The 16,416-nt window shown below is 42.9% G+C and overlaps 1 protein-coding gene across 10 annotated transcripts in view; it reads left to right on the forward strand.

Moving 5' to 3' along the window:
• DGUOK (deoxyguanosine kinase) overlaps positions 1-16,212 on the forward strand; it is a 35,631-nt gene extending 19,419 nt beyond the window's left edge. For 3 of the 10 annotated variants that reach the window (XM_061210777.1, XM_061210782.1, XM_061210783.1), the window contains 5 exons: positions 4,911-5,098; positions 8,664-8,811; positions 14,721-14,836; positions 15,435-15,534; positions 15,980-16,212. In XM_061210777.1, coding sequence (XP_061066760.1) covers positions 4,911-5,098; positions 8,664-8,811; positions 14,721-14,836; positions 15,435-15,534; positions 15,980-16,006 — 579 coding nt within the window. In that variant the 3' untranslated portion in view covers positions 16,007-16,212. Of the gene's footprint in view, positions 1-4,161; positions 4,304-4,910; positions 5,099-8,663; positions 8,812-14,232; positions 14,410-14,720; positions 14,837-15,434; positions 15,565-15,979 lie in introns of those variants that run through there. The other 7 variants (XM_061210778.1, XM_061210781.1, XR_009703767.1 and 4 more) reach the window with 7 other exon arrangements.
• Positions 16,213-16,416: the final 204 nt, after the last annotated feature.

Genomic DNA, 16,416 nt, shown 5'->3' on the forward strand with positions numbered 1-16,416 from the left:
TTATCCTCCAAGTTCTTATTTTGAGAGTCTACTGTTTTTATTAAATTCTGAGAGAAGTGTACTAAAGTTTTGTGCTTTTATTGTGTTTTGTCTATTTCTCCTTGTATTTTTTTTTCTCGTATTTTTAATTGACTTTATATTTTTGTATTTCAGTGCTTTATTATTCCATGTAAAAAGGTTCATGACTTTTGTGTGGAGTCTTTATTGCTTTACTAGTCTTGTAGCATTTAATGCTTTTTTAAAAATTTAATTTAATTAATTTATTTGGCATGCGGGCTTTTATTGGCGGCATGCGGAATCTAGTTCCATGACCAGGGATCGAACCCGGGCCCCCTGCATTGGGAACGTGGAGTCTTAACCACTGGACCACCAGGGAAGTCCCAGTGCTTTTTTTTTCTTAATACAGCTTTGCCACATCTGCGTTCGTTTTATTTGCATCTACCTGGTGGATTTTGCTGCCTCTCTACTTTCAGCTAATGTATGTCATCTTGTTTTAGGCGTTTCTCTTATGAACAGGATTTTTAGCTTTTACCCAGTCTTAGGGTTTGCCTTTCCTGGGAATTTTTCTCTTTTATCATGATTATGTTTAATTTATTCCTGCCACCTTATTTTGTGCTTTCATCTCCTTTTTTTCCTTTTTGCTGTATTTGAATATTTCTTTCATTTTTCTCCCCTTCATTCATATGGAAATTTTACTATTTTTACTCTACTAGTGGAAACGTTTAAATTAAAAATATACATGTTTGGGCTTCCCTGGTGGCGCAGTGGTTGAGAGTCTGCCTGCCAATGCAGGAGACGCGGGTTCGAGCCCTGGTCTGGGAGGATCCCACATGCCGCGGAGCAACTGGGCCCGTGGGCCACAATTGCTGAGCCTGCGCGTCTGGAGCCTGTGCTCCGCAGCAAGAGAGGCCGCGATAGTGAGAGGCCCGCGCACCGCGATGAAGAGTGGCCCCCGCTTGCCACAACTAGAGAAAGCCCTCGCGCAGAAACGAAGATCCAACACAGCCAAAAATAAATAAATTAATTAATAAAAATATATATATATACATGTTTAAGACTCACAGATATAGAAAACAAACTTGTGGTTACCAAAGGAGAGAGGGAAGGGGGAGGAACAAATTAGGGATGTAGGATTAACAGGTATAAACTACCATGTATAAAATAGATGAGGCAACAAGGGTATACTGTACAGCACAGAGAATTATAGCCATTATCTTGTAATAAACTATAATGGAGTATAATCTGCAAAAATACAGAATCACTATGCTGTACACCTGAAACTAATATAATATTGTAAAACAACTATACTTCAATAAAATATATATATATATAAATGTTTAAACCTATTTATCAATGTTAATGGGGTCTCTATGAAAGAAAAAAATAAATTTTACTACTTTTTTTATTACTTTCTCCTCCAGACTCCATCCCCCAGGTATAGAAATCTATAATTTTATAGATCCAGAATGTTTTTACGTAGTGAAATTTTTCTCTCTCTCTCTCTTTTTTTTTTTTTTTTTTCTGGCCACGCCACAACGCTTGTGGGATCTTAGTTTCCCGACCAGGGATTGAACCTGGGTCCCAGCAGTGAAAGTACCAAGTCCTAACCACTGGACCACCAGGAAATTCCCTGAAATTTCTCTTTTAACTATAGAAATTGGCAGTAAACTTCTTAACCACATTAACAATAATTACTTTATACTTAACTGTTCTACTGGTCATTCACTGACCACTGTCTTCTTATTACCTCTTCCCATTTCTTAATTCTTTATTTTGATTCATTTTTCAATTGGTTGAAATATATTTTAGAGGATTTTTTTTGTTTCAGAATGTGGTTGGTATAATTTCTGAGTGATTGCTTGTCTTAAAATGTCTTTAGTTTCTGTTGTAGGGAAGTGTTATATGGTTCTGATCTTTTTTTTTTTTTTTTATAAGTAACTAATGTTTTTCCCCCTCCTTAGGTTTTTGTTTTGTTTTGCTTTCATGAATTGTTGACATCTTGCTAGGATAGGTCTGGGTGTGTGTGTGTGTGTGTGTGGGTGAAAGCTGTATATGTAAATCTACATTAAATCCTTTCTGGTACTTAGTGAATTTCTCTGGTGGAAAGTCTCACATCTTCAGAGATTTTCTTTAATTTTTTTCTTTGATTTTGGCTTCTTTTTCATCTGATCAGTTCCCCCTGACTATAACTCCTAGTTGTAGCATGGTTTTAAACTTCTTTTCTATTCTAAAATACCTAGAGATATGTCATGTTTCTATTAGACAGTGATTCTCAGTGATGGTGAAATTTGATGAGAAGGAGACCTTATGAGTAGTGGTCTTCCTCTGCTGATCTCTTTTTTTTATTGGGGGTGGCATTTCACCATTCTATATTGGACTCCTATCTCATGAGAAGGAAAATCGTTTGCTTTGGTTAGGTAGCTTTGTCTGAGATATGGGTACTGTGAAGTTGCACATCATTTTAGCCTTTGTTTGAAAAGTTGTTTGATACAAAATTGTATTCACTGCTGTCAGGACACAAGTGACATTACATCTTGATGTATCCTTCCAGAGAAACGAAAGAAAAAACAAAAAATACCCTACCACTATATAACAATGTATATTGGATCTCCTAAACTGTATTTCTTTTTATTTCTTTCATAATTTTCTGCTTTTTTTCTCTTAGTTTAGGGAAAGTTTCTTTAGTCGATATTCTGTATGATATTCACTAATTAGGTTTACTGCAGTTTACAGTCTGCTGGTTACTATCTTCATTGGGAGTTTTGTTTTGGCAATTGCATTTTTCTCCTCTAAGAATGTTCTTTTCATATTGCTCCGTTTTGTTTGTTTGTTCTTTTTCTGGCCACACCACGCTGCTTATGGGATCTTAGTTCCCCCACCAGGGATCAAACCCATGCCCCCTGCAGTGGAAGCGCGGAGTCTTAACCACTGGACTGCCAGGGAAGTCCGTTGTTCCTTTTTTATGATAGCCTGTTCTTATCAATGTGGCAGTCTCGAGTCCCATTGAGATTTTTTTGTTTTCTCCTGTTTGTGGCAATAGCTCTGTCTCCTGAGAGGCTGCTTGTCCTGAACACACGGATGGGTCCACTCCTTTTGAATTGCTGGATATTTTTATATCCAATGATTGTCCCTCTGTTGTTTATATGTTTGAAGGGATATTTGCATACGTTCTGTAGCTGAGATAGGTTCTTCAGAAATTGTGTAGGCCTCTGTACAGTTTTTTATTCTGGAACAGGCTCCCTTTGGTAACCCAAAGCCTGCCGGTAGAATCCCCCACCCAGTCCACCTAGTGCATCTGCCATCACAGTGCCCTACTCCACTCAGCAGGCTTCCCTGCAGTCTCAGAACTATGCTGTAACCATGGGCTCCCTACAGTCTCTGGTGACACCACCAGAGACTCGAGTAGATTCAAATTTGTCCTCCTGCTTCAACCTCCAGCTCTCAGCCAGGGGCCATCTGTGAGGCTGGTTTGTGTTTGTAGGTTGCAGGATTGAAAGGAGGGAAGTTGTTTTGTAATCCACTCTGCTCTACACACATACTCTGCTGAAGCTTTCCAAAGCATAGGACCCCTCTTTGGAATCCAGGGGTGATATTTAGCCAAACTGGACCACTTGTGGTTGTCTAACCTTTCCCCCCACCCCGTGAATTTTTGTCTCTACCTGAAATACTTTCTTCTTAATCCCCATTTCCATCTGTGGAGATTCCATGTATCATTTACTTCCCAGCTTAATGCCACTTTTTTCCAGAAACTTTCTCAGATTCCCTCCACCATACCGTGATCACTCCTTTGTTGTATGTTCTGCTTTATAGTCTAGCTCTCCATATCTTTGTCACCCCCTTTCCGTATGCATTATGAGCTACTTGAGTTTGGGAACCATGTCTTGCTCGCCTTTATATGGAGAAGTATTAGAATGAAGAAGTTAGAGGAAGCCAGGTTTGAGTCCCCATTCAACACTTACCATGAAACTTTGGACAAGTAAGTTCCTTAACCTTTCTGAGTGGATGTTCTCCTCAAGAAAATGGGCATACAGTAGTACCTACCTCATGATGCTGTTTTGAAGATTAAATGAGATAACAGCACAGTGAACATTGAGATAAATCTTAGTTTTGTTTTCTGTACCCCTTACAGCACCTAGCTCACGTAGCGTCTTATCCACACAGGCCTTCAGTTCATGGTGACTGAATGAACGCAGATCAGAGTGCTTTTCGCAAAACTCACTTTTGCATTGAGTCAGTGGCAGAGCCCAGGAAAGAATCCAGGGTTCCTGAGTGTCTTACACACGTTCCCACCTGCACATGCTGAGTAAGTGGGTCTGCACATGCCTTTCATAAAGTGTCTAGAATCGAGGAGGAGGGTTTTGTTTGTTCATTTGTTTGTTTAACAAACTGTAGCCTTGCTATAAGAGAGAGAGAACTCGGTTTGGTTGGTTGGATTTTCAAATAATCAGTTACTTTCTTGTCTGGGTTGAAGTTTTAGAAAGAAATAGCCACAAATGGAAGCTCAAAAGAGAAGCAACATAGTGTTACAGTGGAAATATCTGATTCCAAGTAGAGTTTCAGATGGTTGTTGATTGTTAAGTCCTCCTCCAACACGCTCCACAAACCCACCAATCAGCGACTGTGCTAATTCTATGGGTGGTTCTTCCTCTGCTGTTCTTTGGTATGCTGAAGGTGGCATGTCATCTCCCTCTGTCAGATTCTTGTCTAGTAAGGTAGGAAAATCTCTTCCTTGATTATGTAGCTTTGACTAAGCTGAGGGATGTGATTATATCTTTTTAGTGGAAGGAAACTTTTGTAATTGTGTCTCTCATTGATTATTACACTTGCTGGGGGGCGGGTAGAAGGGTGGTAAACACTGTGAAGTAAATATGCCTTCTAGGAAATTCTCCTCTTTCATAATTTACCTCTAGGCCTGCACTGCCCCCAGTCTCGGAAACTTGCTGGATATGATGTATCAGGAGCCAGCACGATGGTGCTACACATTCCAGACATTTTCTTTTATGAGCCGCCTGAAAATACAGTTGGAGCCCTTCCCTGAGAAACTCTTAGAGGCCAAGAAGGCAGTACAGATCTTTGAGAGGTCTGTATACAGCGACAGGTAAGACCCTGAGCCCTCCACCAGTCACAAGCTCTGTGCTTAGCGCTGCATGTTTTCTCCTCTTGCTCAGACTCTGCACTGCTCTTGTCACTGAAAATTATACTTGAAAAAATTGTCTTTTTAAAGACAACACTATACAGATTTGTTCAGACTTATAATTTCACAGTTACCATATATGTCAAGAAAGGAGATTGTGTTTTTCATAATCTGAATGCATTTAATTTCTCACATTGGCACTGATTATGTTTCCTTATTCTTTTCTAGCATAGAAGCAGGCGGGTAGCTACCTAGTATAACCATTACATGCTAAAAGGCACAGAATAGACACTTAAGTAGCAGCATATGTTCTAGCAAACCAAATGAATCAGTGGTTGGTTATCACCTGGAAGAAAAAAGCAGTCGGAATTAAAATGTGTTCCTAAAATGATAGGAGAACTAAATTTATCCTTTTTTTAAAATTCTTCAAGAAAGGATTTCTGAGTAGAAATAGCAGATTTGTAAAATTGGCTTCTGTCTTGGATTTAACCTTTTTTGACCCTTTGTTGTGTGGCAGGGCTTATTGTTGGCCAGAGCCTGTAAGAGACATCCAATCTCTTACAGGTCAGGGGAAGAGCATCGTCCTGACCACCTGAGGGAGTGAGATGGGGAGTCACTTTTAATGAAAGCTAGCAGATAGCTTGGGAATTCAGCCCATCTGTTCTAGAGGAGCTAGTCCATCTATGCTCTGGAATTCCTGGTTCTGCCACAAAACCAGTCTGTGACTTGTGTATAAGCCATTTGAAGATGAAGTGAGGGTGCCTTAATCTGGACATCACTGAGGGTTTTTTATCTGAAGGCTATGAATGACCTCTGTCAGTATGAAATGGTGGCTTAAAGCATGATGGTCTATCTTAAGCCCCTTGAGTTATCAAAATGCAAAATGTTGCATTTTTATTGTCCATTCACTTCTGAAGACACTAGATTGGTTACCCATTTAATTCCAAATTAGAAAAACTAGCTCTGCTCCTTAGTGCTCCCATAAAGCCTCCTGGAGGGAAAAAAATAAGGATACCTTTGTAAATGTATTGTGGTTTTTTTTTTTAAACATTACTTAAAAATCATTCAAGATATGTAAAACAAATCCTATAGACTAGGCATTCCTTCTCTGTGAACCCCAGGAGAGAGCCTACTCTTTATAAAAACAAAATATGTGAATTATAAATGGTTGGGCTATAGCTTTTAGTTCTTTTTCAACTGTTGGATATACTACTACCTATTTTCCTTTCCCCTCTCCCAAGCCATGCCTCTTGAATTAAGAAGATGAATTACATATTACTACCTGCTTGGAAACATATTCACCATCTTTTTTTTTTTGGCCTCACTGTGCAGCATGTGGGATCTTAATTCCCTGACCAGGGATCAAACCCGTGTCCCCTGCAGTGGAAGCTCCGAGTCTTAACCACTGGACCGCCAGGGAAGTCCCTACCATCAGTCTTTTGATTTCCAGCCCTTTAGTGAGATAGACATGTGAGAGACCCCTTAGAAATAGAAATACTTTGTTTAGAAGGTACAAGATCTTGGGACTTCCACTCCTTTAAACATTTATTCATTTGCTCAGCACAGATTTGTTGAATGCCGCCTGTGTTTAGGCACTGGACAGCAGCAGTAAGCAGAGCAGACCCAGTCCCTGCCTTCACGGTGACCTTAGTCTAACAGGGAACTCTGAGACTGCACGTGTGCTCATGTGTGTTATATGTGTTCCAAAGGAGGAACATGGCTTGTTTGGGAGAGTGGATGACAGGGAGGGAGAAATCTAAATCTTTTCTGTTTGAGTTGAAAGAAAATAATAGCATGTGGTTTTAGAGCAGAGAACTTTACGCCTAGGTCCTTAAGCTGGTTCTTCCCTGCAGCCCCTGCATTCGGGCTTCAGGGTTCCCTCCCCTCAGCATTCAGCACCACGGCCTTCTATGCCCTCTTGCCCCTTCACCACCAGCTTTGGAGAAATAAAGAAGTGCTCATCTTCAAAAAAGGCGAGGGCCCTTTTATAGGACTTATTAACAGATATTTACTTTCTCTTTATAAGATCTTAATTTCCATGTTACCTGTGAAGAAGCTGAAAACATTTTTCAGATACTGAATTAGAAATTCGCCTCTTTTCTTTGTTGCCTTCAGCTAGGCTGTAGCTAAGCCATTCCAGACTGGAAGAGTTGACTTCTGGAGCTCCCAGATTAGTGCCTTCATAGCCTAACGATGAAGTAGTTACAGTGACAGCTAAGGTGTCTTTAAGACACCTTTAGACACCCATAGTACACCCATAGACACCCTAAGGTGTCTTGAGTACTATGTGCCAGTCACTCTTGTAAGCACCTTGTAGGTATGATGTACAGTCCTCACAACTCTATGAGTTAGGTTCAACTGTTATCTTTGTACAGAGGAAGAAGCAGGCTGAGAGTTTGATGTCTTGCCCCTGGTGACACAGCTAGTGAATTTTGAAGCCAGGCCGGACTCGGGAGTGTGACTCTGCAAGCCATTCTCTTATTGCAACACTTGCAGCCTTGCGGTGTATACTTCCCTGAGCCATTCATAGATAAGGATTCTGAATTTCATTTTCCCAGAAGTAGCCAGTTGCTGAGCGTTGCCTTAGAAACTGGAGTTCATTGTTCAGGATGTAAATTGTGTTTTGTATCAAGATGCCTGAGGTTTGAAAGCAGAACTGACCCTCCTGAAATGATGGTTTCTAGTTAACTCTTATTTCCTATTCACCAGATGCTCCTTTAGTTATGGAAGTAAGCAAGGGGCAAAACTAGTTTGATTTTTAGATTTAGCTTTCTTGTATCTGGATTAGAAGCTCAGAAGCAGAGGAAGCAAGAGCTTATACGTGCTTGCTTTGGAGGAGAGTCTGCTTTCTTGGTAATACTGCAGTTAGTAGGAAGTGCATTTACTGCTCCATAGGTAACACCACTTAAATACAGTTCCTGCTCTACTTCTCAAGTAGACAAAAGGATGGCTTAGTAACCTGGAGACGCAGAAGGCTTGAGTCCTTAAATTAAAAGTGGTGGGTGCTTTATACTAGATTGGCTTTTTGTTTGGGGGTTTACTTGCAGTAATAATAAGGAAATCTTAAAAGTTTGAGTTTACATGCAAGTTTGAGTTTACATGCACCATTTGCTATATGTTTTGACTGGTTTCCAGCAGGGAAAATTGTTAGTGACCAATGATATTCTCTTTCAGTGTCCCTTTTCTTCCAGTGGATTAATCCATCCAGAGAGCTGTGATTTCGGCCTCTAAAGTCTAAATTCTATTCTCATCTTAGTGTTGAGCAAGGAGGGAGAGACATAGGTGAAGAATTCAGATTTCTTAAAGATGGGTGAGGAACTAGAAAGGTTAAGTGTCAACTATACTTCAATTAAAAAAGAAAAAGAAAAAAAAAAGATTGATGAGGCGCTAGAAAGGTTAAGTGGTTTGGACAGACATGGAACAAGTTGGTTATTGATAATTTTTTTTTTTTGCTTCTCTCGTGCTATGGCCTTTCATTCCATTTCCCATTCTCCTCCCCTCTCCCCATCCTACTTACATTTCCAACCAGGTATATCTTTGCAAAGACTCTTTTTGAAAATGGTTCCCTCGGTGACATCGAATGGCATATCTATCAGGACTGGCATTATTTTCTCCTGCAGGAGTTTGCCAGCCGGCTCAGATTACATGGCTTCATCTACCTCCAGGCTGCTCCCCAGGTAACACAGAATTTAAAGCCTTAGACTTTAGGGCCATATGAAACTTAAGAGGTGATGTTCTCTGAGCCCCTGATTTTCCAGTTGGAGAAAGTCGATTGTGGGTATTACCTGGAGCACGGAGAGCAGTGGATGAGTACTCTCCCATCCTAGCGTGAGCACCCACAGGCTTTCTGAAGCAGAGGGCTAAAGCAAATGGCTGTGCGTAGAAAGGGTCCTTCTTGATGTGGCAACCACATAGAGAAAATTGGGCTTTATATTTATCACCAGGGTCTGCAGGTTCGAACTTCTGATCAGCTAACCTGTAGCCAGTTGCCTCAGCTTTTCCTTCCCTCTAACTGGGTCATCAGAGTCTGTGATGGTCTTGATGGTTTCCTGAATAGCATGTCAGGAGGAGGAAAAGGGTTTCCTCACCTCATCCTGATACCATCCTAATTTATAGTCTCCTTTTGAACCTTAAGGATGCCACTGGGAAGGCAAGATGGACTGTGGAAGTTGCAACCCATGACCCTCTGACTTGGACCATGGAGCCAGCCCAGCCCACAGTAGGGTGATGTTATGGCAGGAGCACTGGAGTCTCTGGAGACAGCAGTGGTCCTTGGCTCTGCCAACAGGCAGTGACCGTGGGCAGGCCCTGGAAACCTTTCCCCAGAGGGGTCCTTGTCTGTCAAATCCAGTGTCTCACACTAGTGATCTCTAAGGGCTCTTCTGGAGTGGGAGTCAAGGCAGGGGGTATTTTTTGAGGGATGTGTTGTTCTCACCTTTTTAGACAAATATCTGACATACAGTCAAATGCCAGATATACCACATTATCTTAGGAGGGAAAGTTCCCTTCAAGCTAGAGGCCGTGCTTTTAGAGACAGGACTGAGTCTCGTGGAAGGGGGAAGCCTGAGAGCAGACTGACTGATCAGAAAATGGGTGGGAGAGCCCCATTTGCACAGGCTCACAGGAGCCAGAGACGAGAGGACCGGATGGAAGGGCCTGACCAGTTTGAATGCCTTGGGTGTGACAGGCACCAGGTATTGGGGCTTTTTGTGTCAGGAGCTTCTGAAGATTGTGAGGCAGAAGCTAGGTCATAGGAGGAAATAAAGAGATTCCACGGAAGTAAATAGGATCTCAGGTTTAAAGTGAAACTCAGCTAGAGATGCAGTGAAGCCAGAGGGCTGAGAACCTTCTGTGAAAAGAATGAAGCTGAAAGTAGCTGCCTTGCGTATTTATGGCTTCTTCCACAGTAGTCTTCATTGCCTGGGAGCAGGAATAGAAGAGGCCAATTATGAGGGTGACTGTACTGTAGGGGCGGGGATTGGTGTCAGTGATTAGGGGAAAAGGAGACCCCTGCCGAAAGGATGGTTTGAAGTAGCTGAGTGTAGGGTTCAGGATGAGAGGAAATTCCTGGCCCCCAGGAGGGCTCATGGTTGAGTAAGAGCATTGTGGACTTGAACTGAGTGAAGATTGTGGTTGGATTTTGAAGAGGTGACAGGTTTCCAGTAGGAGTTCATGGGATGGATAGTTGAAAGCAGAAGTAGGTTGAGGGGCTAAGCATTAAGAGAAGAATTGAAAGTACTGACCTAGCCTTTTCCTGGTTCCTAACCTAACCTAACCTAACCTAACCTAACCTGCTGGGACACTGGGACCCAGCAAGGGAAGGAAGAAAGTCTTCCTCACTTCTTTGTGTACTTGGAATGACTTTGTGAGAAGAGACAATGATGATGACAGTGGTGGTGGTGACTGTTATTTTTATGGTGTGGCTGATACATCTTTTTGGAGAGACGAATTGACGTATTTCAGCTGGGGTAGAATAAGGGTTGAAGGATTACTGCAACTTGATGGTAGAAAAAAATAGCTTATTCATTTTGATATTGAATGGGGATTTTGGTGCTATTTTGATGGCATTAGAGCCAGGAACCAGGAATGTCGATATCCTTCCCCTGAAGTCACCACTGACCTCTTCTGTGAGACCCAAAGAGAACTGTATCTAAGAGAGAGCAGAACAGAAGTGAAAACATCTCTGTGTAGAAAGCTGTGCCAGTGCTCAGTCCCCTGGCAGATGCTACGTTTAGAGCTCGAGGGATGGGCTCAAGTAGGGCCTTTTGCTCCTTCCCACCTACTGTCCCCTAAATTGTAAAAAGCAAGCGAGCCAACAGTAAAAAATCAGAAGAGAAATGGCTGGGCCTCAGTGCCCCATAGAATCAGGAAGAGAGAGTGCAGCTGGCCAGTGTGCCTCCAAGAGCCAGGCCGTGTTTGCAGCCTGGACACAGCGTGCTGCAAAGGCTTGGGAACAAGTGGCACCTGGATGCTGGGCTTGAGAAGCACAGTGGCCAGACCCATTAGCAGCCACTGTCCAGTTGCTGTCTCTGACTTCAAGCAGTCCAAACAGCAGCTCTTCCGGGGGTGGGGATGCGGCGGGCAGGGGAGTGAAGGGGCAGCCGCCATTTCCAGCTGCACTGTCTTTCCTATTCACATTCAGTATGTCCTCCGCATGAGGACTGAGGTAAAGAGGGACCAGACTAAAGCACTGTTTGCACAGGTTTTTTTCTTTAAAGAACTTGTTGTAACCATATCAGTAAAGCAACAATTATGCCGAATGCTCAAAATAGAAGTTTACCTAGGCTTCTGGAGGGAAGAAAAGTTTGCTCTATTAAGCAAATTAACAGTGCAAAGGGAAATGTTAGCCCAGTTTAGCAGGAGAGACTTCAGCATCAATGTTTGCCTGCCAGCAATGAATGAATAATTATAGCTTTTATAAAAAGAATTGCTCTGCCCTGTGTATAATTGAAACCATAAAGCCACATTCTAAAAAATACGCATTTTCATTAATTCTGATAATATTTTTCTCTCAGGAAAATTAGGTAGCTTTGCTATATTTAGAAATCCTGAAGCTACCTTGCTGGCAGGAATGTGAGTCGGTCAGCCTCTAAGGAGGCAGTTTGGCAGCGTATACTAGCAGTGCACATACTTTTGACCTATTAATCATGCTCCTTGGAATTTACTCCATAAATATGCTCCCACATAGGCAAAATGGTTCATGTGCAAGGCAACATTGTTTACAATAGCAAGTTATTGTAAACAGCCCAGTAGTCATCAGTAGGGACCGGTTGAATAGATTATGCTCCATCCATGCACTGATAAACTCTGAAGTCATGAAAAAGAACTAGAAAGTACTATACTGACATGTAACAATCTTCAAGACGTATTGTTAAGTAAAGAAAAATAAGAACTAAGTGTGTGGTAGGAGACCTTTTATATGTATGGGTTTGTTTGGTTTTTTTAAATTTTATTTATTTATTAATTTATTTATTTATGGCTGTGTTGGGTCTTCGTTTCTGTGCGAGGGTTTTTTCTAGTTGCGGCAAGCGGGGGCCACTCCTCATCGCGGTGCGCGGGCCTCTCACTATCGCGGCCTCTCTTGTTGCGGAGCACAGGCTCCAGACGCGCAGGCTCGGTAATTGTGGCTTACGGGCCCAGTTGCTCCAAGGCATGTGGGATCTTCCCAGACCAGGGCTCGAACCCGTGTCCCCTGCATTGGCAGGCAGATTCTCAGCCACTGCGCCACCAGGGAAGCCCTGGGGGTTTTTTTTAAAGGTGGGGTTAAGAATGTGAAATGCGTGAATCTTTCTGAAAGTATACAACAAGTCACTAACATCTGTCATCAGTGGGGCGGAGAACTGGGTAGCAGGAAGTCAGTGGTGTAAAGCTGTGTGATGGGCAGGCAGGGGAACAAGGGGAGATGCCTCGAAGCAGTCAGCGCTGAGTTTGAGGACGTCAGTAGGGGCAGGATGACAGAAGGAGAAAGGGGAGGTTCAGAGTGAAGGAAAGCAGAAATGGAAAAGATTAAAGCAGGAGCAAAAGGTTGATAGAGATAGACTAGGTCAGGAAGGAAAACGTTCAGTGAGTATGTGCAACAAATACTTATTGACCACCTGCTCTACCAGGCCCTGCGCTCAGCCCTGAACCAGACGGACTCTGGCCTGCCTCCTGGGTCTCCCCCAGTCACTGTGCCCTTAGAGCACCCTGTGCAGACCTCCCTCTGTCACCTGATACAGCTGAAATACCACTGGGGGGTCTGTGTTTGTCCAGGGCCTAGCGTAGCGCCTGGCTCGCAGAGTGGTGCTGAGTAAGCTGGTACCAGAGATAAAGGCAGGGCCCTGCCTCTTCCGGGAAGCGCCTCTGACTGCCTGAGCCCAACTGCTCCCTCCCTTATCTGACCACCGCACTTAAGATCCAAACCTCCCAGTTCAGCACTTGATTTGCTATTTTTCGTATGTCGTTTTACTTGTTATCTAACTAGATTATAGAATCCCTAGGACAAGGACTTCATCTAAGTTTAGAGCAGTTCTTAATTCAGGGGAAAGAGATGAAAAGGGATAAGGGCTAAAAGTATTAACATGTTAGATCTGTGTTAATCAGTTTGAAAAGTTGGACATAAGATCATAAATGAAATGTGTTTATATGATTTTCTTTCCTTAGAGGAAAGATGGCACAAGAGGGAAACAGTAAAGACTCTGCACCTTTAGGGATATTGTACCCTACGTTTGGGGATAAAGTTTACATTTGGGAATAAAGTTTAAATGTTTGAAAGAGAGAAGTCCTAAATCAGTGAGTTAATCTACCTGTTCTTCCCAGGACAGATGACATTGAATAATAAAGCGTTTGCCAGGCAGAGAGAGGAAGGAAGGCAATTCAGGCAAAGCAAACATTCAGAGCGAAAGTTTTGAGATGTGAAAGAGCTTGATCTGTACCGCAGGCAGGAGGTCAAATCTGGCTGAAGCCGTGGGTCCAGGGGAGGAAGGAGCTAAGGAAGTTGAAAGTGGAGAGTTAGGAGGGGTGGCCAGACTCTGGGAATGGCCTTGTATGACCAGTAAAGGAGAAGCTGACATTCCCTGAGCCATTGTGCTTCAAACTTTCTGACCAGAGTGAAATTATGCACACTCTGGAAGGAGTGGAGGATGGAGAGTTAGTCTCAAGCCTCACTTTTTTTACTTCTTTACCTTTGACCTATGCAGAATTTGCATTGTGCCCCAGAGTGAGTGTTTGATATGATATGAAAGAGATGTTTCAAATTACTTACCCTTTGGTAAATATGATGTTACTCATACTTCCTTGAATCCAGGGCTGAAGGCGATAAGGACCCTGTGAGGTATTTTAAGCAAGGAGAGTAATACCGTTACAGTCAACCCTCCATATCTGCAGACACGGACCCCACTGATGTGGAGAGCCCACTGTCATTTCATACACATAAGGGACTTGAGCAGCCTTGGATATCTGTATCGTCATGGGGTCCTGGAACCAACCCCCCCTTACCACAGATACTGAGGGACAACTGTATATTGCAATACTCTGGAAGGGTGGACTGAGCAGGAAAACTGGGAGGAAGGACAGCATTTGCCAGGAACTTGACGGGCTCCCTCTGTAAATCTTCACAGCGACCTGTGGGATTGATGAAGGGGGAGGAAATGGAAGCCCACAAAGCTTGCCCCGCTGCTGCCTGGTGAAGACGGGAGTTTAACCCTGGACTTTCTGACTTTAGGGCCTGTGCTCTTTCCACATGCTTCACCGCTTCCAGGAGGCAGGGAGCCAGAAGGCTCTTGCTCGTAGCCCAGGTGAGAGATGATGAGGGCCTGACCAGGTCAGAGGCGAGAGAGGCAAGGTGAGAGCCAGCTGGAGAGAGATTAAAGAGAGTTCGGTGACTTCCTGGGTGTGGCTGGGAGGAGGAAAAAAAGGTTATTCCAGGTTCCCAGGGTAGACGATGTTTGTTATTGACCTGTGATTGAATAAAAAAACAAGGCAGCAGAAGCAAAGGCATAGCGCTAGTGCCCAGGATAGACATGGCAAGTGGGTCTGAGAACACCCCAGCTTTTGTAACAGCCGAAATAACCAAAGAGCTCAGCAGATCCTGGGGATTGTCTTTCAGGTTTGTTTGAAGAGACTACACCTGAGGGCCAGGGAAGAGGAGAAAGGAATTGAGTTGGCGTATCTTGAGCAGCTTCATGCTCAGCATGAAGCCTGGCTTGTCCACAAAACAACCCCGTAAGTGGAGAAGAGAGCAGCAGTGGACAGAGGCCTGCCTTCCTGCAGCCGGTCATTAAAATACAGGAAGTTCAACATGCAGCCCCTTAAGCAGGTTCAGAATGTTCTGGAAGTGGTTGGAATTGTCAAGCATTATCCAAATCAGAAATTTAATATTGGATGTAATCTATATATTCCAAGAAACTTTTTATTAGATTCTATTTCTCCAGCTTTTTTGTTTTTTGACATCCCCTGACTGACCATGGTGATTGATGATGATGACATAGTTGGCTCAGGGTAAAGGGCTGAAAAATTTTAGAGAAATTGTCAGTGTACTAAGTTGACGTTCCTAGTTTCAGCCTTTCCTCCCTTCAGGCTTGGTGTGGTGTCCATTTAAAATGTTTGAGGCTCTGACCTTCAGTATCAGTCTCAAGCTAAAGAGGAATTTCAGCCTCATCTTCCCAGCCAACTTTATTGAATTCTCTTTTTAAACTACTGTTTACATGAAATTTCCTTAAGAAGGTATGTGACCTTAGATCTGTTCTGAATTATTAAGACTGGTGACTATGTGAAACCTGCCATCTTTTTTCTGTTCCCTAAATGTTCATGCTTCTTATAGGCTCCACTCTGAGGCTCTGCTGAACATTCCAGTGCTGGTGTTGGATGTCAATGACGATTTTTCTGAAGAAGTAACCAAACAAGAAGAGCTCATGAAGAGGGTGGGGAAGACCTTAACTCCTGCTTTCTAGTAGTTTTCCTTTTTTGCACTTTTATTGCTTCAGACTTCAGTATGGGCCCTGTGCATTGTGCCTCAAATTGCATTTCACACTCCAAAGCCTGTGGGGCCTTGTAGAAGTTACTAATATAATCCCTATTCTCTAATATTTTGGGCCAATAACTGTTAAATATTTGACTTGTAATATGTGCTTTCCAGCTGACTCCCTCCTCTAAGGTATTCTAGAACTAGGGAAATGAGACTTCTGGATTCTATCCAGCTCTGCCACTTGATACTGTAGGACCCTGGGCAGGTCACATTTCCTTTCCATACCTATTTTCCCTTCCTCACAAAAACTCATGGGCTTGGCTACATATGCATTATGGATGGACTATTGTGTAGTCTCCTGAAAATGTGAAATTAACTTTTGGTTTTTCTCTTTCCCACAGGTAAACACCTTTGTAAAGAATCTATAACCAGTACCAGGATGTTCTAGCTGGCTCTCTGACTTTTTGAAGCCAGAAGAATACCAAGTCACCCACCTTCCCATCCCCACTCCCATCTCCTTTTACACCTAGAGTGCTCTGACACTCAGGGGTTAGGTTTCTATTATCCTTGGACCCTGCCTTTGTCTTCTTTTATATCTCAAGGACTTCTTAAATAAAGTCTACATTTTTGTGGATTTTGCTATCCAGTTGTTCATTTATTTCAGCGTGTATCTACTGGTGCCTGCTCTGAGCTCCCCTCTAGACTGGCCATTTTCACGTGAGAAAAGTCTTTGCTTTGCTTCTTCTTGAATCCTTCACCAGCCAGACTTCCCTATGTGTTCACTGGCTCCTTCTGACATGCCAGGGTGGGAACTGCTTCTAGGACCCCTAACCAAGCT

This window comes from Eubalaena glacialis, chromosome 14 (genome assembly GCF_028564815.1).
Source record: "Eubalaena glacialis isolate mEubGla1 chromosome 14, mEubGla1.1.hap2.+ XY, whole genome shotgun sequence".
NCBI classification, from domain to species: Eukaryota; Metazoa; Chordata; class Mammalia; order Artiodactyla; family Balaenidae; genus Eubalaena; species Eubalaena glacialis.